The 21,713-nt window shown below is 34.8% G+C and overlaps 1 protein-coding gene and 1 long non-coding RNA gene across 3 annotated transcripts; one reads left to right on the forward strand and one right to left on the reverse strand.

Annotated features, from left to right (window-relative positions):
- The first annotated feature begins 9,763 nt into the window (after positions 1 to 9,763).
- LOC144420882 (uncharacterized) lies at positions 9,764 to 13,611 on the forward strand. The gene is made up of 6 exons (XR_013474789.1): positions 9,764 to 9,964; positions 10,150 to 10,173; positions 10,280 to 10,321; positions 10,500 to 10,547; positions 13,149 to 13,181; positions 13,446 to 13,611. It is a non-coding gene; the product is annotated as an uncharacterized LOC144420882 (long non-coding RNA).
- Positions 13,612 to 14,878: 1,267 nt separating this feature from the next.
- On the reverse strand, positions 14,879 to 19,270 carry LOC120341916 (ankyrin repeat and SOCS box protein 1-like). 2 transcript variants are annotated; one of them, XM_039410511.2, is made up of 8 exons: positions 19,137 to 19,270; positions 18,466 to 18,690; positions 17,982 to 18,027; positions 17,349 to 17,487; positions 16,573 to 16,664; positions 16,227 to 16,415; positions 15,450 to 15,722; positions 14,879 to 15,258 (listed from the first exon to the last, which is right to left on the reverse strand). In XM_039410511.2, exons 1-8 carry the CDS (start codon positions 19,185 to 19,187, stop codon positions 15,116 to 15,118), a joined length of 1,158 nt encoding a protein of 385 aa, XP_039266445.2. In that variant the 5' UTR covers positions 19,188 to 19,270; the 3' UTR covers positions 14,879 to 15,115. The 2 variants fall into 2 exon arrangements, with proteins under 2 accessions (XP_039266445.2, XP_039266444.2); XM_039410510.2 differs by having other exon boundaries at positions 17,349 to 17,547.
- Positions 19,271 to 21,713: the final 2,443 nt, after the last annotated feature.

Consider the following 21,713-nt stretch of genomic DNA (forward strand, 5'->3'; position numbering starts at 1 on the left):
ACTGAAAAGTTATTTGCTACTCTCGTACCACTTAGTGGTACGCGTACTAAAGGTTGAAAACCACTGATCTACATTGTGCGTTGTATAAAAATGTACAAAGTCAAAAATTATTCTGTGTTTTCCAGCGGCACCAACGACAAACAGATATTTATCTGGTTCCCGTCACTGTTCGTATAATATATTTATTTACACAATATTACATTCCAAATTCAATAGTTTTTTTTATTGTTGATTCCACGGAAATGTACGACAAACAACATTTGTCAATACAAGGAATGTTTTTTCGGAAGATAATTTTATTGTCAAAATCATATTTGTAAAAATAGGCCAAAAATGTAAAAACATGCTATAAAAGTATGATAACTACATTTGAAGAGTAAAAATCGACGAGTTGAAAATTTCAAATATATACTATTCTGTCTCTGACTTCTGAAAAAATTTCGAATTCCGAATACGATTTATTTTCACATATCTGCTTTCCAGTATTGACTTATAACAGGTGTTTATTCTGGTTTTTATTATATTATCGTTACATATAGGTCAAGTAGAGGATAACAAAATTGCATTATCAGTCTGGTGCTTTGTTTCTCTCCAATGTTTTTTCAGCGAGAGCATGGAACCAAGATGTGCCATATAACGTAGCTCTACCTTTGTCAACAACTGCTTCCTATCAATGCTACCACTATCTTCCCCTAAAACTAATTTTGAAATACTTTTTCAAAACTGAAAACTTCTGCGCCGACTACGAACTATGATATCGTTTGTTGAGCTTTCAATTTTCTAAGCTGTCTGGCTAACAAAACGACAAAAGAGCTTTCAGTTTCGTATGTCAATAAAATGGAGATTAATATTGATTTATCACCGATCCTTAGTTAAGATATTTCGCATTTTGTTCCATGTTTGTGAAAGATTCGAATTCGAACAGAAATCGTTTGGATAGAATCATGATATGGAATATTCAATCACGATCAGAATTATGATCGGAATGTCCTCCTAGCTACTCTTTTTCATATTTTATTGAACATAGTTTTTAATTTGTAGATTTCTCATTAAAACCTTAACCCAAACCTAGTCTTAAAAAAACTTGCTTGATTTACAACTCTGTACCTCCTTAAATAACAGACGAAACTTCAAGACGTGATTTTAATCATATTTGCAACTGAGATTTCAACGCATTTTGGTTATTTTCTGCTAATAGAATTGGTCTTGAATAATTCTACTAATGCTAATCTAGAAGAGTATTTGGTACGAGGAGTCACCTAATACTCAAGCTATACGTTCTGTCCCGATTCACAGTTAAAATTGTTATCTTGTGCTTTCGATACGCAAGGAGAGAATTACTTCCTCGTATTTTTTTTATACGAAACACTTCAACGGAAAGTAGTCTGCTCGACCAATTTTTTTTTAGCTTTATCCTTATATCATGATTCTTATATAGTCGCATCGAATTGTGTCATAACAATATTATAACCTTTTTCTTATAGAAGAGGAAACAAAGGAAGGCTGCGTGGGCTTACTCAAAAGCAGAGCAGTATGAAATTCCGAAGAAATCTTGATAAAGTACAAGCGGTGCGGTGAACCAAACACATTTAAATCACACTGAACTGGCGTTACTTGATGTAGTGAACGAGCAACGCCATCTTGCAAGACTTGGGGTGGTTTCAAAACCCCACGAGTATTAACGGTAATATATTGTCACGGCGCAGAAATATAAAAAAACAAATAGTACAATTCTGTCTTTCCCAAACGTAGACTCCTAAATAACGCGGTATTTCAATCCAAATATTGAGCACTGTTATGAAGATATTGTCCAGTCCGTTGGTAACCACTTAAGGTGCAGCTGCCCTAATTCTACCGCGTAATGGAGGGCTTTAGTTGAAACTATCGCGTTGTGAACAAAGCGATTTGTTCATTCCGACTAAGTCGAGCACTGACGATAACCAAAGTGTAACCAGAAAAAAAATTTCAACTTCTTAAATAGAAAGATCGCATTTTTTTGTTCATTGTTTTTCATTTTCAACCAAAAAGATATGTTAGTCCACATGGGATCAACATGTTTGTCCGTATGACGAACAAAATAACTATAAAAAACGGCGAGTGACTCAGGGGTACAGTTTTTACGTACGCATTTCAATGACGAGTAAGCAATTGAGAACCATACATCAATATAAATAGGGGGCATAAATTTGAATGGTATTTTGCAGTCTTTTATAGGTACGATTCTTTTGTGAGATTTTTCCATTATCCAACGCACATATATGTCATGCTATATAAGAGTACATCTATAAACTTATGCTGGTGGACTTGCGCTCTTTGAAGTTATCACCATGAACATATACATATATAGGATGGGGAAATGACTTTTCGCTTGATAAGTTATTTCTGTGGAAATACACATCAATTAGAATTTTTTCGTATTGACACAAAATTTAATTATTTTTAATCATAAATTTCCAAAATGACGTCACGTTATGGTCTGCCAATTCTGCCTCTCGACGGAGTGAACGAAATCACGTTTTGGTCGACAATACAAGTAAACAATTGGTGTCACAATGAAGTTACGTCTTGTTTATTCTGTTGACTAGGCATCTTTTATAGTTGATACTGTTGCCTTCAATGTAACACCATAAAAATATTTATTATGCTTGTCATTTTAAATCTAATATTGTTTACATTCACTCCAACGTGGTGTTAGCTGTCTTAGAGTCTATTTTTGTGATTTGTTATTGATCAAGAATGAAGCACTGCGAATCCAGAAACTTTTTAGAATTATTAGATAAAATTCGTCTGAGTCTGAGTCTAACAGATCGCAAAACATATTAGAACATGAATTTCGTTCAATTAAGCAATATTCATTATTTTCCACGTTATCTCCAGATATCGGAATATACCACAGAATTGCCGGAGGGAACCGCTAAATTTTTTGTATGTTTTATTATTAAATGACGAAGCATCTTATGAAATAGAGTTAATTCGAAGGGAAATTAAACTGCCCGAGCAAGTTTGTAACCCACCGCGAATACAATAGTTTCGGTGCGATGAGAGCTGACTCAAATGATTACGCTAGGTGATATCACGTTTGTGTTTATCTAAAGTAAATTTCCGCAGTGTCGAATACACGTCTCGGAAATTGATTTTTGGAAATAGAAATATAGGCAGTGCGGACTTATGAATGAAAAAACGTCGGATGCTAACCCATTAGAGTTGATATTCCATATATACCGTAGGCGTAGACCCTGACTGCGATGCATTCATTCGGTATTATCGCTTTGTAATTTAGATATCAAATGTATGGCTCGTAATCGAGAAATCTGTTGGGAAAATAAATCACGACTAAAGAAAATGTTATTAGATAAAATGTTGCAAATTTTCTCAGAATCCCAACCACAAATCCAGATGATTCTCTCTACTCTACAGCGAGTAATATTTTTGGTGAAAATTCATTTCAAAACCTTCTAATCAATTTGATATTTAGATGTGTGGTCTTTGCATTATTTGACTTCAATAGTATTAATGCGAGCATAATTTATATTCAGGTGATTTTTTGTCCTTGAACGAATGGTTGTGAACTTGCTTAAAGCAAACTTTCATAAAAGGGACTAATCTAACTTAATTTCAACATAACACTTGGATAAATTGTACAAAAAATAAACATTGGTGAGCGAAAATTCTAATTTTGTCTTATTCATTTTTTCTTGAAAAATTTTCTGTGTTGGCCATAGATGATTTAAACCAAAACCCTTTATGAAAGCAGGTTAATTTTCTTAAATTTGTTATTGTGGTTTATGACGAATAACTCGTAATCCAAATCGTGTTTTCAAAAAATTTAACTGCCTGAAAAAGTTTATAACCCACATGCGATTAAATCGTTCCGATGAGTCGTCATGAAACCGCTTTTATGACGCGTCATTTAAAACAGATATTGGATTATGTGGTATCATATGTCTAGTCGCGTTTTTTAAAACATGTTCATGTTACATTTTCGTTATTACCGATAAAAAAAAGTTTCTCACGTCAAAGTTATTCACATCAACAACACTTCAATATAGTTTATCATATATGTCGCCAGACACCTACAAACTAATATAAGTTGTGAGCAAAATATCGAATTGGGGACTTTGAGGCATGGATGCAGATTTTATGATAAGCATTTTAACTTAAATGCCATTCGCTTTTGACAATACAGTATTTATGTGCTTCTGAAAGACGACTGTGCTTGTTATATCATTTTTCGTTTTTTTATTAATTCATGTACTCTTTTTTACATTTTGCTCAACGCCTAAAAATTCGTTCTAGATATTTCACAGTAAAATAGGTTATGTTTAATGTGTTCACCTAAAATCCCAATAGTTGTTATGAATTTTCAGTTTCGAAACATTGAGAAAAAGATTGATTGGGGTTTGATGAGCAACATTACTACAGTTTCCAATTGTATTCATGCATAAATTTTTATTTATTACAGTTTATGTCGCTTAAGGTATGGGAATTAGGGTGTCGTAATGTGTGAGATAAAGAAATGGAGAGATTGAGAAGAACTGGGGGAAAGAAGAATAAGTAAGAAAGGAATATTGAAGTAATACGGCGGCTACACGTGATAAATTAATAATAGACTTAGTGGAAGTGAGGGTACTCCAAAAGTATCCATTGCCATTTGCACCGCCAGTATGCTTTGCCAGTATCTGCCATGGCTACACTAATGACTATCTTTTGTGAATACTTTTAAAAAGCAAAACAGCAGTTATTGTCCTTATGTTACAAGCCATTCAAGTGTAATCGCTTTTGCAATTAGTATCGAGTATTTGTCTTATCTAAACTAAAAGGTTATTGACATTGACGCAGTGTTGGAAAAATTTGCCGTGATATATCCCTTAATTGTTTAGCTATGAAATATTCCTTATTTGTTTTCGTCTGTATATCATATAATTCAAGTGGAAAATGGTTTAACATCTAAGCTAACACGAAAAAAAACGCTTTTATGTTATCTGCTGCATCTGGACTCGGAAAATCTGAAAAATTTTCTTTGGCTGGAAGGCGTCAGATATTTGTATATGACAATGTAAGTTTTGGGCAATCTAATAACTGAAACAAAATAGTTATAGTAACAAAACAGTGAGTCGCTGTTATATTTCAGATCAGTTCTGGATCATTAAATCCTATACAATTTCTTCACGGAAGAAACAAGGCCTCGATTTCGACTGGCAACATCCAAGTCTCGACTTGGAAGCACAGCTTGACTCACGACTCGGGATTAAGAACTTGCATCAAACAGGGAGTGACAGTGAAATTAATTTATGTTAATATTATAAACTCCAGTATGGTCGGTATTTGCGCGTGTAATTCGACAGAAGGTGTCACTAGAGGTTCCCAAAAATGTTTACACAGCCTCGTTCGGTGAAATAAAATACATTATCTCCAAAACATCTCTTATCAATTTCTTTGGTTCGATCACGCTCCAATTAATTTAACATCATTTGATCAATTACGGAGAGTACATCAAAATATAGAATATCAGAGAGCAATTCTCAGAATATATAGACTTAGTTGTGGGACAAGTACCCGTATGGTATTATCTCCCACTATGAATCCGAGTTTCAGGGTAGCTAAAGTTGTGTCCTGTCATTTGGATCCCCAAATAAAGGTCTGCAATCCATGCACCAACAACTAACATTAATGCAATATGAACACTGTAGCAATCCCACTAATTCCTATAAGCGCAGCACATCGCAATCTCAGGTACCGTACACTTGTGTCGAAAGAAGCTATATTCTGTTCACAGCTCACAAAGTGGAGATGCATTGAAAAAGAGTTATCAGATGCGGATCTTAAATACAACTGGTGTTGATGCCAATATTAAGTTTAGCGATCATATTGCACAGTCTCAATGTTAGTGATAAGTGGACTGTTTTTGACAAGAACTTAAAGAACAGCCACAAGTATGCTATAATAAAAATTAAAACAATAAAAAATATATCAATACAACAAAAAACAGCAATCCTCAAAATATATCTGGCCAATATATATATATATATGATTAAACCTTATACCATTTTAATTATGGAATTCCTATCTGAGAGTCTAGCATCAATATACCTCTTCTGGCGTGTGGAGTACGCCATAATTCGATAGAGGTTTAAGTGGCTCTTGGTATTTTCGTGGTTGCATAGAGTTCAGGGATGAGTCTCATTTATTTTTATACTCATTTATGAGTGTGCGTGACCTAGCGTGAGTAAATCTTTTTAAAAAGTTCTGAAAGAGAAGAGAATAATGTATCATCATCAGCGCTGGATTAACCATTAAACAATATAAGCACGTGCTTAGGGAACCAAGCAAAGAGAAGCACCACATAAATTTTATAGCAGAATTTTATATAGTTTATCGGTGTTTAATCAAAATATTACGAGGTGGTTCACCAGACGACTCAAAGTTCAAAATGTTAGCTTTTTTTGTCTTCAAGTATAATATTTATCTTTAATATTAAAAATAAACACTGAAACCTATTTATTGGACACGAAATGGGCCTATGAGTCGTTTTCTTAAATTATTGTTGTTTTTTCTTCCTAGTATTCTCCTTGTTGCTGCATTTTTGTTTTAAAAAAAATTATTTTCTCTTCAACTTTGGACCAAAGAACTATTTGCACTATGCGGCGGTTTCGCGATCGCATTTTAACGATCTATAGTGGTCGGCGAAGTCGGAGTTTTTTGATAAGGTTGACCAGGGGGGTTCAAAGCCGTCATGCTGATACATTCCATGCGGCCCACAGAACAATTTTAGCGTATATTTGTATCTGATAGCAGAACGTTTTTGATTTTTTTAGCTATTTTAATCAGGGTTGAGATCCCGAGATTTAAACCTTTTTTCTAAGGTTCTGTGCCTTTAATTTAGTAAAAACACCTCCCCCTTTTTAGGTGGGTGAGTGCGACACGTGGGGCAAGTGGGGCACGTGGGACAAGTGGGACACGGCATTTTGGAAAGAATATAATTTGAAGCGACATTAAACGCGAGAAGCGGAAAATACAACGGTAATTCTCGGGAGTTGATTCAAAATAACCGAAGGCTTTATATATCTTCTTTAAAAGAACGCCACCCATGCAACATAATAATAGTCTGATTAGAACGGCGAACTCTCGGTATTTATTAAATTTAAAGTAGGTAATTTCGCAATATTTCGATTACTTTTGGGTTTTCTTCGACTTGCGGGAGAGACCTCCTCAAAAGTTTTTGCGGTCCTTCAACCTAGCAATCTTCAACCACCCTAAGGTAGACTACTAATTACCGGTAAAATTTCAAACTACAGTTGTGACTTGTATCATTCGGTATTTCGATTCACGATGAGACTGGACGCATGAATCTCCATTGTCACACTCCTTCATGGATTGGAAATCAACCGATATATCAGCCCGATATCGCTTGTTTGCAGATTTATACCGGCTATATAAAACAGCTAAAAAACAAAAATTGTTCGTAAAGGTTGTTTTATTTACTGTTGGTTGTGATTATTTTTAATGGACAATACACTTATGTGGTTTATTGTTTTTATAATTTTAATTACACATGAGGAGGTACCAAAGCCGTCAGTGCTTAGGGCACCAAAGGGGCATAATCCGGCCCTGATCATCATGCACCCTACCGCCGCGTTTTACATTTTTAATCATGTTCCAACTATACAAACAACGCGATTGGTTTCCGCTCCGTGTGACAGGTGTTTCAAAGTATGGAGGTTTGAAAAAAACATATCAGGAAATCAAAGTTAGACATAACTCGTGAAGCGTGAAAATTCAGCCAGACCGAATAAAATTTGAATATAAGTTTAAATGAGTCAAACTTTCGTCGCAGCAAGAATGCTATTGTGTATGGCTTTATTCTAGCTGGGAGTGTTTTTCACAGAAAACTACAGAACTGAACTTACTGCATGTGGACATGGCTTATTACGTTGAATAGGCTATATAGAAATTGGAATGACACATTATATGAGGTAGGCCATTTCACCTTAAAACTAGATGATGACTTGACCCTAGAATGCTATATGACCCTATATATATAAATGTATACAGAAAGCTTGCACAAACATCCACTTTGGTACATGAAATTCCATTTCAATATTTCACCATATTAACAGATAGTAACGCAATGAATATAGAGACTGTAATAGTAGCTGGTTCGGCTCGAATGGGCGCCAAAAAATGAGTCATCCAGCCATTGAACCGCATGTTTTGCATACAACTTAGATCACGTACGTTTTTGGTTCTACGTTTATCGCCCAAAAAGCAATAATTTGCTCTTTGTGCTTACTAGAATTATCGAAGATGTTTGTTTCCATTAAGAGAAACAAAATTGATGTAAGATAATAAATTTAGTCAGAGACTAATGACGGAAACTTGGTCCCAGCAATGTTGTTTCATCGTTTAATTATTTGAACTATCTATTTACAAAACGAAGATCACTGATTGGAATCCGTCTAGGCCTCACAGGGCTGAAGCGAAGAGGGATTAAAAATATGTCAATTTAAAATTGACTTTAAATATAAAAGCAAAAACAGATATATTACATCCCGACTATTTGGAAATTAAAGGATTTTCTCGGGTGGAAAATTGCAAGCTAAATCGCAGATACGTCAGAGAAATCCTGACCAATGGCAACTTTAACTTTTATATCAAAGAAATCATCTTCATCAGCAATAATGAAATTATACACTTGAGTTATTATCTATTCTGGTGACCGTACATTCGAACCCACGTACATTAGAACCCATGTGTATATCCACGGGTTTAATCTATATGCGGGTGCTAAAACCCATGGGTTAGGGTTAGTATGGGTTCAACTATCCGAAAAACAAAAAAAATTTCATAGGTGCAATAGCATACAGGTGCAATTGTCATGGGTTCAAATGTAATGGAACCATCTATTCTATATCATCGAAATAAAGGAGACGCAAACGCCAGAGAAACAGAAAATTAATTTCCCGACAGAAAGTTCCATAGAAAGAATGACAGACAAAGTCACAAGATAATCCCGCGATTTAGCGTATACGTCGAATATATTGAGCGAGCTAATCAACCATAGATAGAGCACTTTGTCTTTCTTGTGTGGAACCGAAGTAAGGAACCTAAATTTAACACTATTGTAAAATACATATCAAATAGTTCATAGACGACGAAACTAAATTGATGGCTTTTAATTGTTTGTCGCCGTGTCATATATATCAACAATATTGCGTTATTTTATAAACAGAAGATTCTCAAATCTATGGACATGAAGGTACCGGTACAGTAAGGCTGCGACCCGAGTTTGCCGAAAAAGTCGACGGGGTCGCTCAAGCGTGACAGAAGAAAGTGTTCTTATATAATTTGAAATGAAACGGCAAAATTTGTTTAAAATATCGGGTTTTATGAGATTTAGAATTTTGAAAAAAGTAAAGTAATAGACCTTTAGTTTATCCAACCATTCGAAATTCGAAACTTTATCAACAACAACAATTTAACAAAACGATTCACATAATACACTTAATCCTAATCAATAAATAATCGTATAGTATAGTACCATGTTGAGGATCTTATTACGAGATAAATTCCTGTGGTCTTATTTTCGAAATATTTTTCGTTGAACGCCTAAATGGAATGCGACATCGAATTGGGTCCCACACAATATCACACGGGGCTTCACCTCTTCTTTTCCAGCGTATAATTTCTTACGTAATCTTAATTTGGCGCGAAACTTGCACGTGTAGAATTCATGGCCGTAACAGGGATATAATTTCTCTATAATAGGCTCCTTTTTTCACCAAAGCCGCGCCCATACTGAGCCTACTTAAGGAATTGTGCCCCGCTTGATTCGCATTTCGAATCTACAGCTAACGAGTCGAGAATCTACGGCACGATGTTCAAGCTCATATTTATCATCTGTTTTCTGGTCTTAACCGTCGACGGTTTTGGTTTTATGCCAACTAGAGGTGGTGGCGGCGGAGGGGTAAGTTTGTTATTTTTGTTTTAAAATCGTATCTAATGAAATTTCAACTAATCTCAAGAGAAAGAGAGAGAGTGTGAGGAAAACATAATTCACTAAAACCTAAGGGTGTATAAATGAATGTACACCACTTTTTTCATTCTTCAGCAAATACTTCTAACTAAATATTCTCCTTATTCTTTTTTCAGTTCGGATGTATGAATCTTCCACAGGTGTGTTAATTTTATTATATATATATATTAGAATCGATATTCCGTCTCAATGAGATGACTGAAACGGTTATAATTGGATATATATATTTAAATACTCTTTTTTCAGCCCAAAAAAGAACAGAAGCCAAACGGATGGTACGGAGGAGCGGTAAGATTTGTTTATATATTACTATTACTTTCACATATTAACTAGAAGTTATATGGAAATTCTTGAATACTATCTTCTGATATATTACCACAGTGGATTGCGATTGGAGCATTTTCCATCTAAGCATTTTTACAGCGTTGAAGATCACAATTGTAATGCCTTTTATCATATCCTACAGAATTCTCCCCCAGGAGGACCAGTATCAGCTCATGTCGGATTTCGTAAAGTGAGTATTTGTAGTAAAGTACAGATAAAATAGATATCATTTATACACAACTGTATAGGCTTGCACGTAATTTACGGATTTACGGAATTACGTAATTATTTGGAGTTACGGAAGGGAAGTTACGAATTACGTAAAGTCGTAATTATTGCATTGAAACGAGCTTTCTTCAAAGCAGTCAATTTCGTCTATTGCGAAAAATGGAAGCTCAACAAGTAGAAGAAGTTAGAGTTCCGGTATTCGCAGCCGTTTTTCTCTCTCTTGTTACGTAGGTGAAGGAAGGCATGACGCGTTGCCATTTAGTAACCTATTATCAACTTCTCTGGCATGGCCAATGTAAATTATTAACGTAGTTAAGGGGGAAGAACTGAGTAGGGCCGTTTGACGCCAACACACCTGGTTTTAACTTCTCCCGCAACTTAACCGTAGATAAGGGATAGAATTGCGTTGAGACGGTTGACGCCAACACACCTGGTTTCAACTTCTCTCGCATCTTATCTAGCATGGCCATGGCCAATGTACATAATAACCGTAGATAGGGGGAAGAATTGTGTTGAGACCGATTGACGCCAACACACCTGGTTTCAACTTCTCTCGCATCTTATCTAGCATGGCCATGGCCAATGTACATAATAACCGTAGATAGGGGGAAGAATTGTGTTAAGACAGATGGACGCTAACACGCCCGGTTTCAACTTCTTCGGGTGAAATGACTAATGAACGCAGGAGATCAATCTATCAAACACGGTCTATCAAACATTTGTATCCATTTTACTTCTATTTATTATTAACTTGTTCCAGTTTTCCGTTACTTATGGTATATATGTTCCGTTTCTATTTTATAGTCACGCGGTTAAATAGTGGGAATTCCCCACCAAGTGTGGATTAGCAATGCTTAACCATTCTTTATTGTTAACATCAACACTTGATATATGAACATGGAATATCAAACTGTTTTTGGCTGTTTTATTTCAGACTTGGGGTATAAACAGGAAAATATCCATAACCTTTCAAACTGAGGATCTTGTGAAATTTAACGAAGAGCTTTCGCGACGAATTGGAACCAAATAAGCGAAAAGAGCGATTGATCACTCGCGCCAATACCTCGCCGTGATAATTAATGTCGCGCTTATCAAATAGCAATATGGCGAAAAAAGAGAGATTGCGTAATGAACCAAAGCAACTTCGTCTTCTCGGCATCGGTAAAGCGATTGAGACGGCAGAGAAACAGCAAAACGACGGATTCCTCGCGGACCGCCGAAAATTTAACTGCTATCATATATAATCAAATATGAGCCAGTGTGTTTATTCTGTGCGAGATCCATTTTCTATTACAAAATCTTGATGTTCTGTTTACGGTTTTATCGTTATATATCAGTCCGGACTTGGCCTTGCTCATGATGTTTTTCACAATTCCTCGCAATATTTCGGCCATATATGATTAATTGTCTTACCAAATGCGGCAACTTATTTTGATTTATCGTCGACTTGAATACCACCGGCACTCGACCAAACTTGTGTCAATCTTGGCCGATAGGATCGCCGACTTGAGTTAGAAAATAAATGTCGTGAGTGTGAAATAAATGTCACAAAATGCATTGTTTTGCGATATAACTTTGTATTTTTGGAGAAGGCATATCATATAAGTTCGATATTTAAATTATACGCAAATGAATAATATTTGATCTAAATTTATCGCAAATAATGTTATAAGCATTCAGTCCGCGAAATGATTAAATGTAAAATGAAGCATGGTAATCGGAATATCGTCAATAAGTCGACATCAATAATTATTATTATAAAATGCTAACAAGGCAGTAATGTCGGATAATGCAGGAGACGCTGCAAAAACATGTCTTCGTCGCGAGGAAATCGCAAGTATAATCAAACGAGAGAATACGCTCGTCGTTGGTTAATAAATTAAAAAACCCGTAATTTTTATTCAGTACTAAGGTGATTTTAAAAAACTATCGTTTTCATAAATATCCGTATACCAGTGTCGGTAATGATAAAATAAAATTGATCGCATAAAAATGGGACGGTTAATTTGCGAAGGTGATAAAGGAAAACCAAAGCTAACACAAAAGATAAAAATCAGAATAAAATTAATTTGAATTCACTCCTTGATATTTGTCTTTAACATCTGCCGACGGCGTGTAGTACTGCCAAGAATATGAAAACCCAACTTCAATGTCCCATTCGGAAAAGAAGTGGATTCAATTGGTTGTTATGGTAGGTTTAAATGCGTGGAAAAATATCGCAATTACGGGGTCATTACGTAATTGATTTTGCCGTAATTACGGAATTGATTTTTGTCAATTACGTGCAAGCCTACAACTGTATAACATTTGCTGGAGCTTTTCTTTATTATTATTGTATTCCACTGACCATTCGTTCTACATCAGGCAAAGTGTGAAAGAAATTACGTTTTCCAGCTATTCATAAATACATAAATGAATGGATTATTATGATTCAGACAATATAGAAGAAATAATATGTCGAGGATAATCATTAATTTTTTTTTATCCATTTCGTTACTCATTACTCAGAGTACAATGCAATATCAGTTTATTTATCACATATATACCATTCAATATTCTTTAGAAACACGGAAACAACGAATTTCATGCCGAAGTCGTAAGTTTATGTTTCTTCCCTTTTTGAGTCTGTGTAATGTAAACGTACTTTTTCTCAATCCGATTTATTTCGTATACTCGTCTGATCAGGATGAAAGAAAATGTTTTCATTTTATTTGAAAAAAAACCCAATATTTATATTATTTATGTGTATATATTCAAAATTTCTTAATGTTACGTTTTTACTTTTTAAATCATCGTGTTGGCAGTTCCGTTTTGAATATATCAAAATTTAAAATAGATTTCGTGATATTTTTCTTTACAGCACGTCACAGAAGGTGAGCGTAAACCTGGATTTGACATTGAATTTCATCAGGAACTATGAAACGATGTCGACAAAGTCCTTTCTTGAAGATGCATTTCGACGTCTAATATATATATACAAAAATTGTTTGTATATGCAACCAAAATATAACTCCAAAATGTAATTATATTGAATATATTTTATTCGTCGATAACATGGGAATTGTGAGATGATAAGCGTAAGCAAATAGATTTAGAGAATCGCTACTAAAATTCTACGAAACTTATTTGGGCGCTCTTGAAGTATGCGCACCAAGATGGCGGACACCGGAACGTAGTATAGACCATAATTTTATTCCAATTTTCTTTATTTTAGTTCTATTACGAGTTCGGCACTAGCCAAGTGACCCCCGTAGTATTTGCACATAAAATTATGGCCTAACCCTAACCTGATACACATACTACGTTCCGGTGTCCGCCACCTTGGTACGCATACTTCAGAGGCGCCCAAATAAGTTCTAAGATTTTTAAGGTCAGGCTGGGGTGCGGTGTCGACTATTCAATACGTGAGTGAGCTGGGCTGGCATTTAGACAAAGTTGTGAACCAAAAAGTAGTACTATATATAAATAGTTTTTTCTTTGCAACATAGATGAAACTGGATGCTGATTGACATGAGATCTAAATAAAATCAAGTCAAAACTGCCAGTAAGACAGATAGGAAAAACGAACGTCGTGAATATGGTTAAAGATCAACCATTCTTTGTTTTGGTAATCATAGGGATGGCGAAACTATTTTAATGATTGGGCCAAAAACCATACTTTTATAATTAAAAAAAGGACGGTGGGTCATAGATATTCATCAATATCTGCATCAATGAGAAACTTGTTTTCATCATTTTTCATCATTGTCTAGTAAACAATCCCTGGTTGGCAGTATAGAGCTTTGAGCGCGTTTTACGGTGCTCGATTTTGTGAAATTCATGCGCAAAAACACGAATTTCGCATGTATATGACATACCAAAAACATTTATAATTGTAAAGAAAATTTTTCAGGGTTTGCAAATAGTTTGGAATGAAATTCCAGTTCTAGTGAATTGTTTTTTTTCGTCTGGCTCTCAACAGCGTTAATACTGCTACATCCTGTCTTATTGGTATGTCAGGCACAAACTGCAAAGTAGCATATAGTTTTCATACAATCTTAAGAACGTTCTGCAGTCCCAAAAATGCAAATGGAACCGCTGTAACGAGGCAATATTGCGAGAAATGATCAATTTTATTTTTATGTCATAAACGTTTTGATAGCACTGTTAGCTTAGATTCCAGAGATAAGTGGGACAAGTAGAACACGTGGGGCAAGCGGGACCCGTTGGGCAAGTGGGGCGTGGGACGAGCGAGACACGACATTTTCGAGACACCCATGTTTTCTAATCGCTTTCTGCATAAACACATTTCAATATACATACAAAAACATATTTATTCATAAATATAATCATTTGTATATATATTAAAAGATTAGTAATATAGGTCGAAATACAACTCATCTATACTAGCTCATATTGAGACATTTTCAAGTGCTCATTGGTGCCGTACTATACGATTATGCAGAATATAAATAAAACATTGGCAACAGTGAAAATTAAATAGGAAAAAAGTGGAAAATATTATGTGCTAAAATATGTAATGCTTATTTGTTATTCCTTTAAATGCCCAGAAAATAAAACGTATCGATGAATTTGCTTTGGAAGATCAATATTGATGAAATTTTTGAGCCTCTGCTGTCCCATTTGACGACGTATTGTTATGCGACACAACTGAGCTAGCGACATTGGTCGGGCTGTTAAAAACATATCGAAAGATTAAAACTTGAAATGCATATCTCAGTTCCAATTTCACAGTATTTTAGTGTTTTAAGATATACAAAGGGTCGTTCTGAAGTGAGTGTTAACTTAAAAGAATTAATTTTTTTGTTGTAAACTTATATTATGTATTTTATTCAACGGAAATCAAGTTCAGGATTTCGCTCACCTTTCCAAAGCTCCAAAAATTGTAAGCATTCTTTTCTTGTAGACGCGAGACCAAAAACGTAATTTTGAAATTCATTGATAGCATCATCGATTCCCTTTTTATCACCATGTCGTATTCCACCACATAATGCAATCAGCTTCAGGTATTTAACGTCACATTGGTGACGTATTACAGCCGTAACTAATGATCTACCGAATCCTCTTTCATTAGATGCAGCATGAAGTTCAGCTCCGTTTAAAATAAGAAGTCGGAAGCATTCGAAATTCTGATATACTGGAAATTGAAAGACAGTTTCGTTATTTTGACATGGACATAGCGCCACAGAAAGCCGTTTTCATCCTAATTTTAGGTGTTTCTAGTGAACTTGTTGCAATACATTTGGGTTTATACGGTGGGAGAAACAATTACCGGTAATTCCCAATAGAGAATTGGTAGAATGTATCGAGTCAGATGGACAGAACCTAAGGTCAAAAGATTCCTTTTGGTCGTGCATGCCAAGATCAGTTGAAAAAGGTTTTTTATGCATCTACTCTGAGAGGAGTATTAGAAAGGTTTTCACACCTTCCAAATATTAATAAATCGATATCTATTATACGTAATTATTTCAATTTTTCTGTAATGAAAATGCGTTGTGATTTTATTATTACTCATTAGCGGCGCGGCGTCTTTGAGAATGTCCTATGTCCTCTTTTTTTCATGGATGGTGCAATAATGTACGTAAGTTAGCAGTCTACTTGTGTCCTTTTTCACGCAAAAATTATATAGCATACTTCTTACCAATTGTCATATATAGAGGTACGCTTCCCACGTACAGATTATTGCCTCGATTCTCTTCCGTATCAGAATATTTTCCGTTCACATCCGCCCCGTATTCAATTAACAACCGTAAAACGTTTGGATAATTAGATCTTGCGGCCATGTGAATTGGCGAGCATATATTTTCCGTGCTACCCTCAGGGTTGGCTCCTAGTAAAATATATTTTAGGTGAAGATAACAGTATTATAATATATGCTTGTGATGTGCATATATATATATATAAAGAAAACATATAAATTCCACGGAAACAAAAAATAATTTAACTAAAATAAATTATGTTCTATCAAAAAAACATTGAAAACTTACCTGCTTTTAAAAGTACACTGACGCATTCGGTTTTATTATATTTTGATGCTGCAAGCAATGGAGTCTGTCCTTTGATATCGGGTATCTCTAAACTAAAATACATGAGAATTACTTAATTTAGATAATTAGCCAACATGACAGATCATGTTGTCTATGTTTCACATGCTAACATACGTTGATTTCAGGTAATTTAGAGTTTAGACGAACTTTATTTGAGTTGATTTCTGTGGCTAGACCAGTGTATTAAGCCATAAATACATATTGGTACTTGTATGGTATATATAAAAAGTTCTTGAAAAATTGTAATAGGTATACCACGGTGAAAAAGGTAGACTATAGTATCACGCGTGTTGTCCATTCCCAGCGCAGGTACTATTCGAATATTCCATTTTTTTTCATGAAATTTCTGCTCACAAGCCAATCTATCTAAACCGGTAATGCAATGCGAGAAGCAATGCAAAATATTCAACAACGACGTAAGAGTAAGTGCTTAACGATAAAATTCAGGACTATAGGAAATTCCGAAAAAGGAAGTAGCGCAAACAAGAGTTTGTCACAACACTTAATGGAGTTTTATCACAATTATACCAAGCATTGATATGAAATATACTTGTGTCCATTTGTTCTGCGATATTGTAGCGGTAACACAAAGTATACAGATATACAAGATCAATTACACAGTATCAAACTCCGCGCAAAGAATCTGTATTCACTCGACCTCGTGGCATTCTCTCTTGTCATTGCATCTTTCAGTTATAAGATACTTTTTCACTTACTCTGCCCCACACTCGCATAATGCTTCAACTGTTTCAGTGTGTCCTAACGAAGCTGCAATCCAGAGAGCTGTTGCGCCGAGTCTATTTCTGCAGTTGAGCAATTTTTTTGAAGCTTCCAAACCAGCATCTGTAACTTCATCTTCATATTTTTCATGAGCAAAGCGAAGAAAGGGAAATTTTTTTAACACATTTAGTCCAGCTGAAAACAATAGCATGCTTTTAATTTCATCTAGAAATATTTTACAGCATATAGTTTTATGACATAGTTTATCATGTACTTGTTCAAAACACACAAAGTACTTATAACAAGAGAGTAATAGGACGATATATGACGTGATGGAGAATTTTTCAAAATGATACACCATTGATCTACATTCTACATCCAACAGCAAGGAGTCAATTATAGTATCTAAAAGTTAAATCCCTCGGGGTAATACTCACAGAGTGTTTTGATAGGATAGATGAATGAAACAATCCAATGTAACTTGAATGTTGTGTACCCAACAGTCTCTTATACGCTATATACGGTAATTAGTATGGTTCTGATGGAGCCAAATTTTATGTATGCCAATATATCATAATATCATAATTCCATAGCCCTAACATTATAGTGGATTTTGAAGAGATACTGACCTATGTCTCTTTTCTTTATAGGTTTGCCAGATAACAATCGACGTGTCTGTAATATGATGCGTTTAAATTAAATGAACTTCTTCAACTATACATATAAAATTGATATCACGCAGAACGTAAGAAGGTAGAAAGACTTGAATATGTTATAAATATGATACACTATGATTTTATCAAATCGCCTCTGGTAAGATTTTAGTTTGAAAATGCTGAAGAAATAAGTTTTCAAACAAAGTAAAAAATACTACATCCATACTACAGCATTTTAGTCTCATACGACCAGTATCAGTAAAAGTAAGAATTTTCTTGAAACTTCCTTACTATAAGATAAAATATCCTCTCATAGTAATCGTCAATGTGTGGAAATTGGTCTGTATATGGATGTATATGAGTATTGCAATCTTATACTTTCGGATACTCTATCTTTAGCAAGTAATCATTAATTATTGCAATTCGTATCCAAAAACAGAACTTCATGTTCTCACACCTCCTCAGCATCGCCCCTCCTTGCAGCCGTGTGTAATTTTGAATCTTCACCTTCTGTGATTCCGCCGAAAACACCGGAAAGGGATTTCACAAGGTCAACTCGGAGTGGAAGTATGGGTGATTGTTCATTTGTTTCTGTACTATTGACGCCACCAGCATTTCCAGATATACCGAGGCTTGCATTTTGAACACTTGAAGTAGAATCCACATTAGGATTATTGGCAACCTGCATTTAAAAAGCATTTTTGGATGGAATATATCAAAGAACTGTGTGGCATATCCAGTCCAGTATGAGAATAATTTGAAGGACTTCTGAATTCTGATGGCGACTTAACCCAGCCATTTCCGCCACTTTGTCAAGGGTGCAATGATTCAAGTAGTTGAACCGTGAAGATCTGAGTAGTTCCAACGGTAGTAGGCACTTATATATCAATGCGTTTTCAAGATGCGGAAGATTTTATAAAGTTATATCAAGCTTTTTGGAATTTCAGTAGATTGCATGGTACAGAAACAGAAGTTCTATAGTGGTACAGTGATAACAGTCGCGTCAAAACAATAGAAAAGTGAGGGGAAGATTTTTTATTACAAATAGTCATTTTATGTTTGCAAGAGTCTTTAAAGCATGGTTTGTTGAACTAAAATAAGAAATTTCAAATAAGAGTAGCAAAATACCTGATTAGTGATTGAAATCTCTCCATCTTCATTAAAATTATTTGGAGTCATGACTTTTTTATTAAAACTAAAGATTTTTGTAAGTAAAAATCAATGAACTGAAAAAGACATATGGATATTATTGTCAACATTTTTAGTGGGAGTGATTTTCATTAAACGTGGTTAGCCTGAATTTGATTTATTTTTCGCTATCGTTAGTCTATACTTGACCTGTCAACTCTATCACTTCGCAGATTTGATAGATTTGAAAGTCCTGTTTGTGGTGATCCTTCAAATACTTACTCGTTTGGCACAAAGTAGGTATAATATGTATTGTATCAACTGTCAAACGTCTAACTAATCTTTTACTTCAAACTGAAACGTATCTTATCCAAACTACTGGTGACAGAACAAGATTACACTCGGAAATTTAGAATTAAAAACGCAATGAACACATCGTTTCATCTGATAAGATTTGTCATCAAGAAAATTTGGCATACACATCCAATCACATATTTTAACTGCGGTAAGGATGATAAAGACTTTCTCTGACATCAGACGAATTTTGACTTTTTAATTACAAAACACAAATAAAAAATAATGCATCGTGAATTATATTGCACTTCAAATATTGCTTTCTCCGAGTTTTCGTACTGATCTGTAAGGTCCCAAGCAAAATCCTGCGTTTTCTATAAGAAACAAATTTCAATGATCTGATAGTATATGTTCTTGCTGTCCTATAACTAACTCAGTGAATGCTACTGGCAAATATCTGATTACCTATTCAAGTTGAAAGTTTTGAATGTCCACATGAATGTTTCTCGTCTCTACTTATTGGTAGATTACTCGCCGTGTGACAACAACTGGCTCTTTGTGATAAGACGAAGTGCTAAATGAGCACCATGTACATTAAGTTCTCTATATTGAAAAATAGATCTTATTTACTTGTATTTTAAAGTTGCACTTAATTAAATTTTATTTTAACATAAGGTATAATCTTTATGAACGAATAATGTAATCGTAAAAGGTTTTTATGCGCCCGATACTTGATAGATGAAAAATTCGGACGGCATTGTAAACATATAAATCATCATATTTACATACATACGCAAGTAAAATCACTGAAAATTTTCTGCAGTATAAATTATAATATACACCAGGGGAATTCGCTGCTTGCATCTTCTGTGCGTTCATGCATGATGGGTGCGATTGCCCTGTTTCGCGCTTATAGCTCGTGGATCGTCGTTCCGAAAGAGCAGCTGCGGCTTGCGAGTGGTAAATTTTCGCACAATACACGTTTATTACTGGTATAACAGGATGTATAATAAGAAAACTATTATTTCAGCACTATGAAAAAGTTTCAGTTGATGGTTTGTGGATAATTAAAAAAATTGCATAAAAACTTTGATATATACATGATCATTCATGATTAACTGACGAACTAAATGCAAATGTGCTTATAATCATGCCCACTTTGAAAAGTTTTGTTACATTTATTAAAATTCAAAAATTTGTACATTTATTAATTGTAGAAACTCATTATATTCAAATGAGTCCGAGCAATGGTACTCCCGTAGTGTGTGTACCAGATGAAGGTTAGACCATAATTTGATTCCGGTTTTCCTCATTTTAGTTATATTTTGAGTTAATATATACCCCCTGCCCATAGATTTCAGTCCCTTTACACAACTTAAAGTAAAGTAGGCGAACAAAATGAGTTACCTTCGCATTGGTACCTATACTACTGGAGAGCCCGAGCAACGACATGACAGGGTATCGGGTAGAATGAAATAAGATAAACTTGTACTGGATACAAATACTTTATGGAATGTTGACTTTCTTTGCGGAGAATGAGGAAATCGCAGTTAGAAACGATGAGATAAATGCATGCAAAATATATGGGGGGTGTGATTCGATCAACATTTTTAAGAGAACTTGGTTTTTAGACTTTGCTGGATACAATAACCGAATGCTTTGAATCTGACAGATTTCAGTGCAGTTTACCAACGTCTTACGTTCACGGTTTAAATACTTTTTATCTCGCTGAATTCACAAGTATAAGAACAAAAAAGGACAGCAATTGTATACGAATTCACTTGGTTATTTGTGAGGAGTTTTATAAATAACGAGGCCTCAAAAAGAGCAATTTGAAAAATAGCAACGAGAGTGAGTGATGGCGTTTGATGATCATTGATTTAGGTAACAAAAGTCTCCACTCTGAAGTTTCTCAAAAATTCCAATATAAACACAGAGATAATATGGTAATGCCGTTGATTATCTCAAGAACAAAATTCAAATGGGTTCAGATCAGTAATTTTTAGCCCAAATACGCAGAAATATTATGATAATACTCAAATGTGCGGTTTTAATGGAAATATATTTCAATCCGAGAAAAAAAAATTTACATATCTCCAATAAAATTGAATATTTTCCCAACCACGATGATAATATAAGCAAATTTAACCACTTTGAATTAAAAACGACTCGATGCCGGATATGATAGTGGTTTGATATGTTGCAACCTTGCCCGCACGTCATTCAAATGCAATTGAAAATACCATGTTTTCATAGTACAAATTGCGTAAATAGACATAGGAA

The sequence above is a fragment of the Styela clava genome, chromosome 3, assembly GCF_964204865.1.
Source record: "Styela clava chromosome 3, kaStyClav1.hap1.2, whole genome shotgun sequence".
Taxonomy (NCBI): Eukaryota; Metazoa; Chordata; class Ascidiacea; order Stolidobranchia; family Styelidae; genus Styela; species Styela clava.

Bases quoted from the DNA above. Each gene is read 5' to 3' on its own strand.
- LOC120341916 (XM_039410510.2), bottom strand. From the start codon at position 19,187: ATGACTCCAAATAATTTTAATGAAGATGGAGAGATTTCAATCACTAAT. The intron at 18,028-18,465 runs GTGTGAGAACAT...ATCATATTACAG, and splicing joins GGAGGGGCGATGCTGAGGAG to ACACGTCGATTGTTATCTGG. The intron at 16,416-16,572 runs GTAAGTTTTCAA...ATATTTTACTAG, and splicing joins CAGTGTACTTTTAAAAGCAG to GAGCCAACCCTGAGGGTAGC.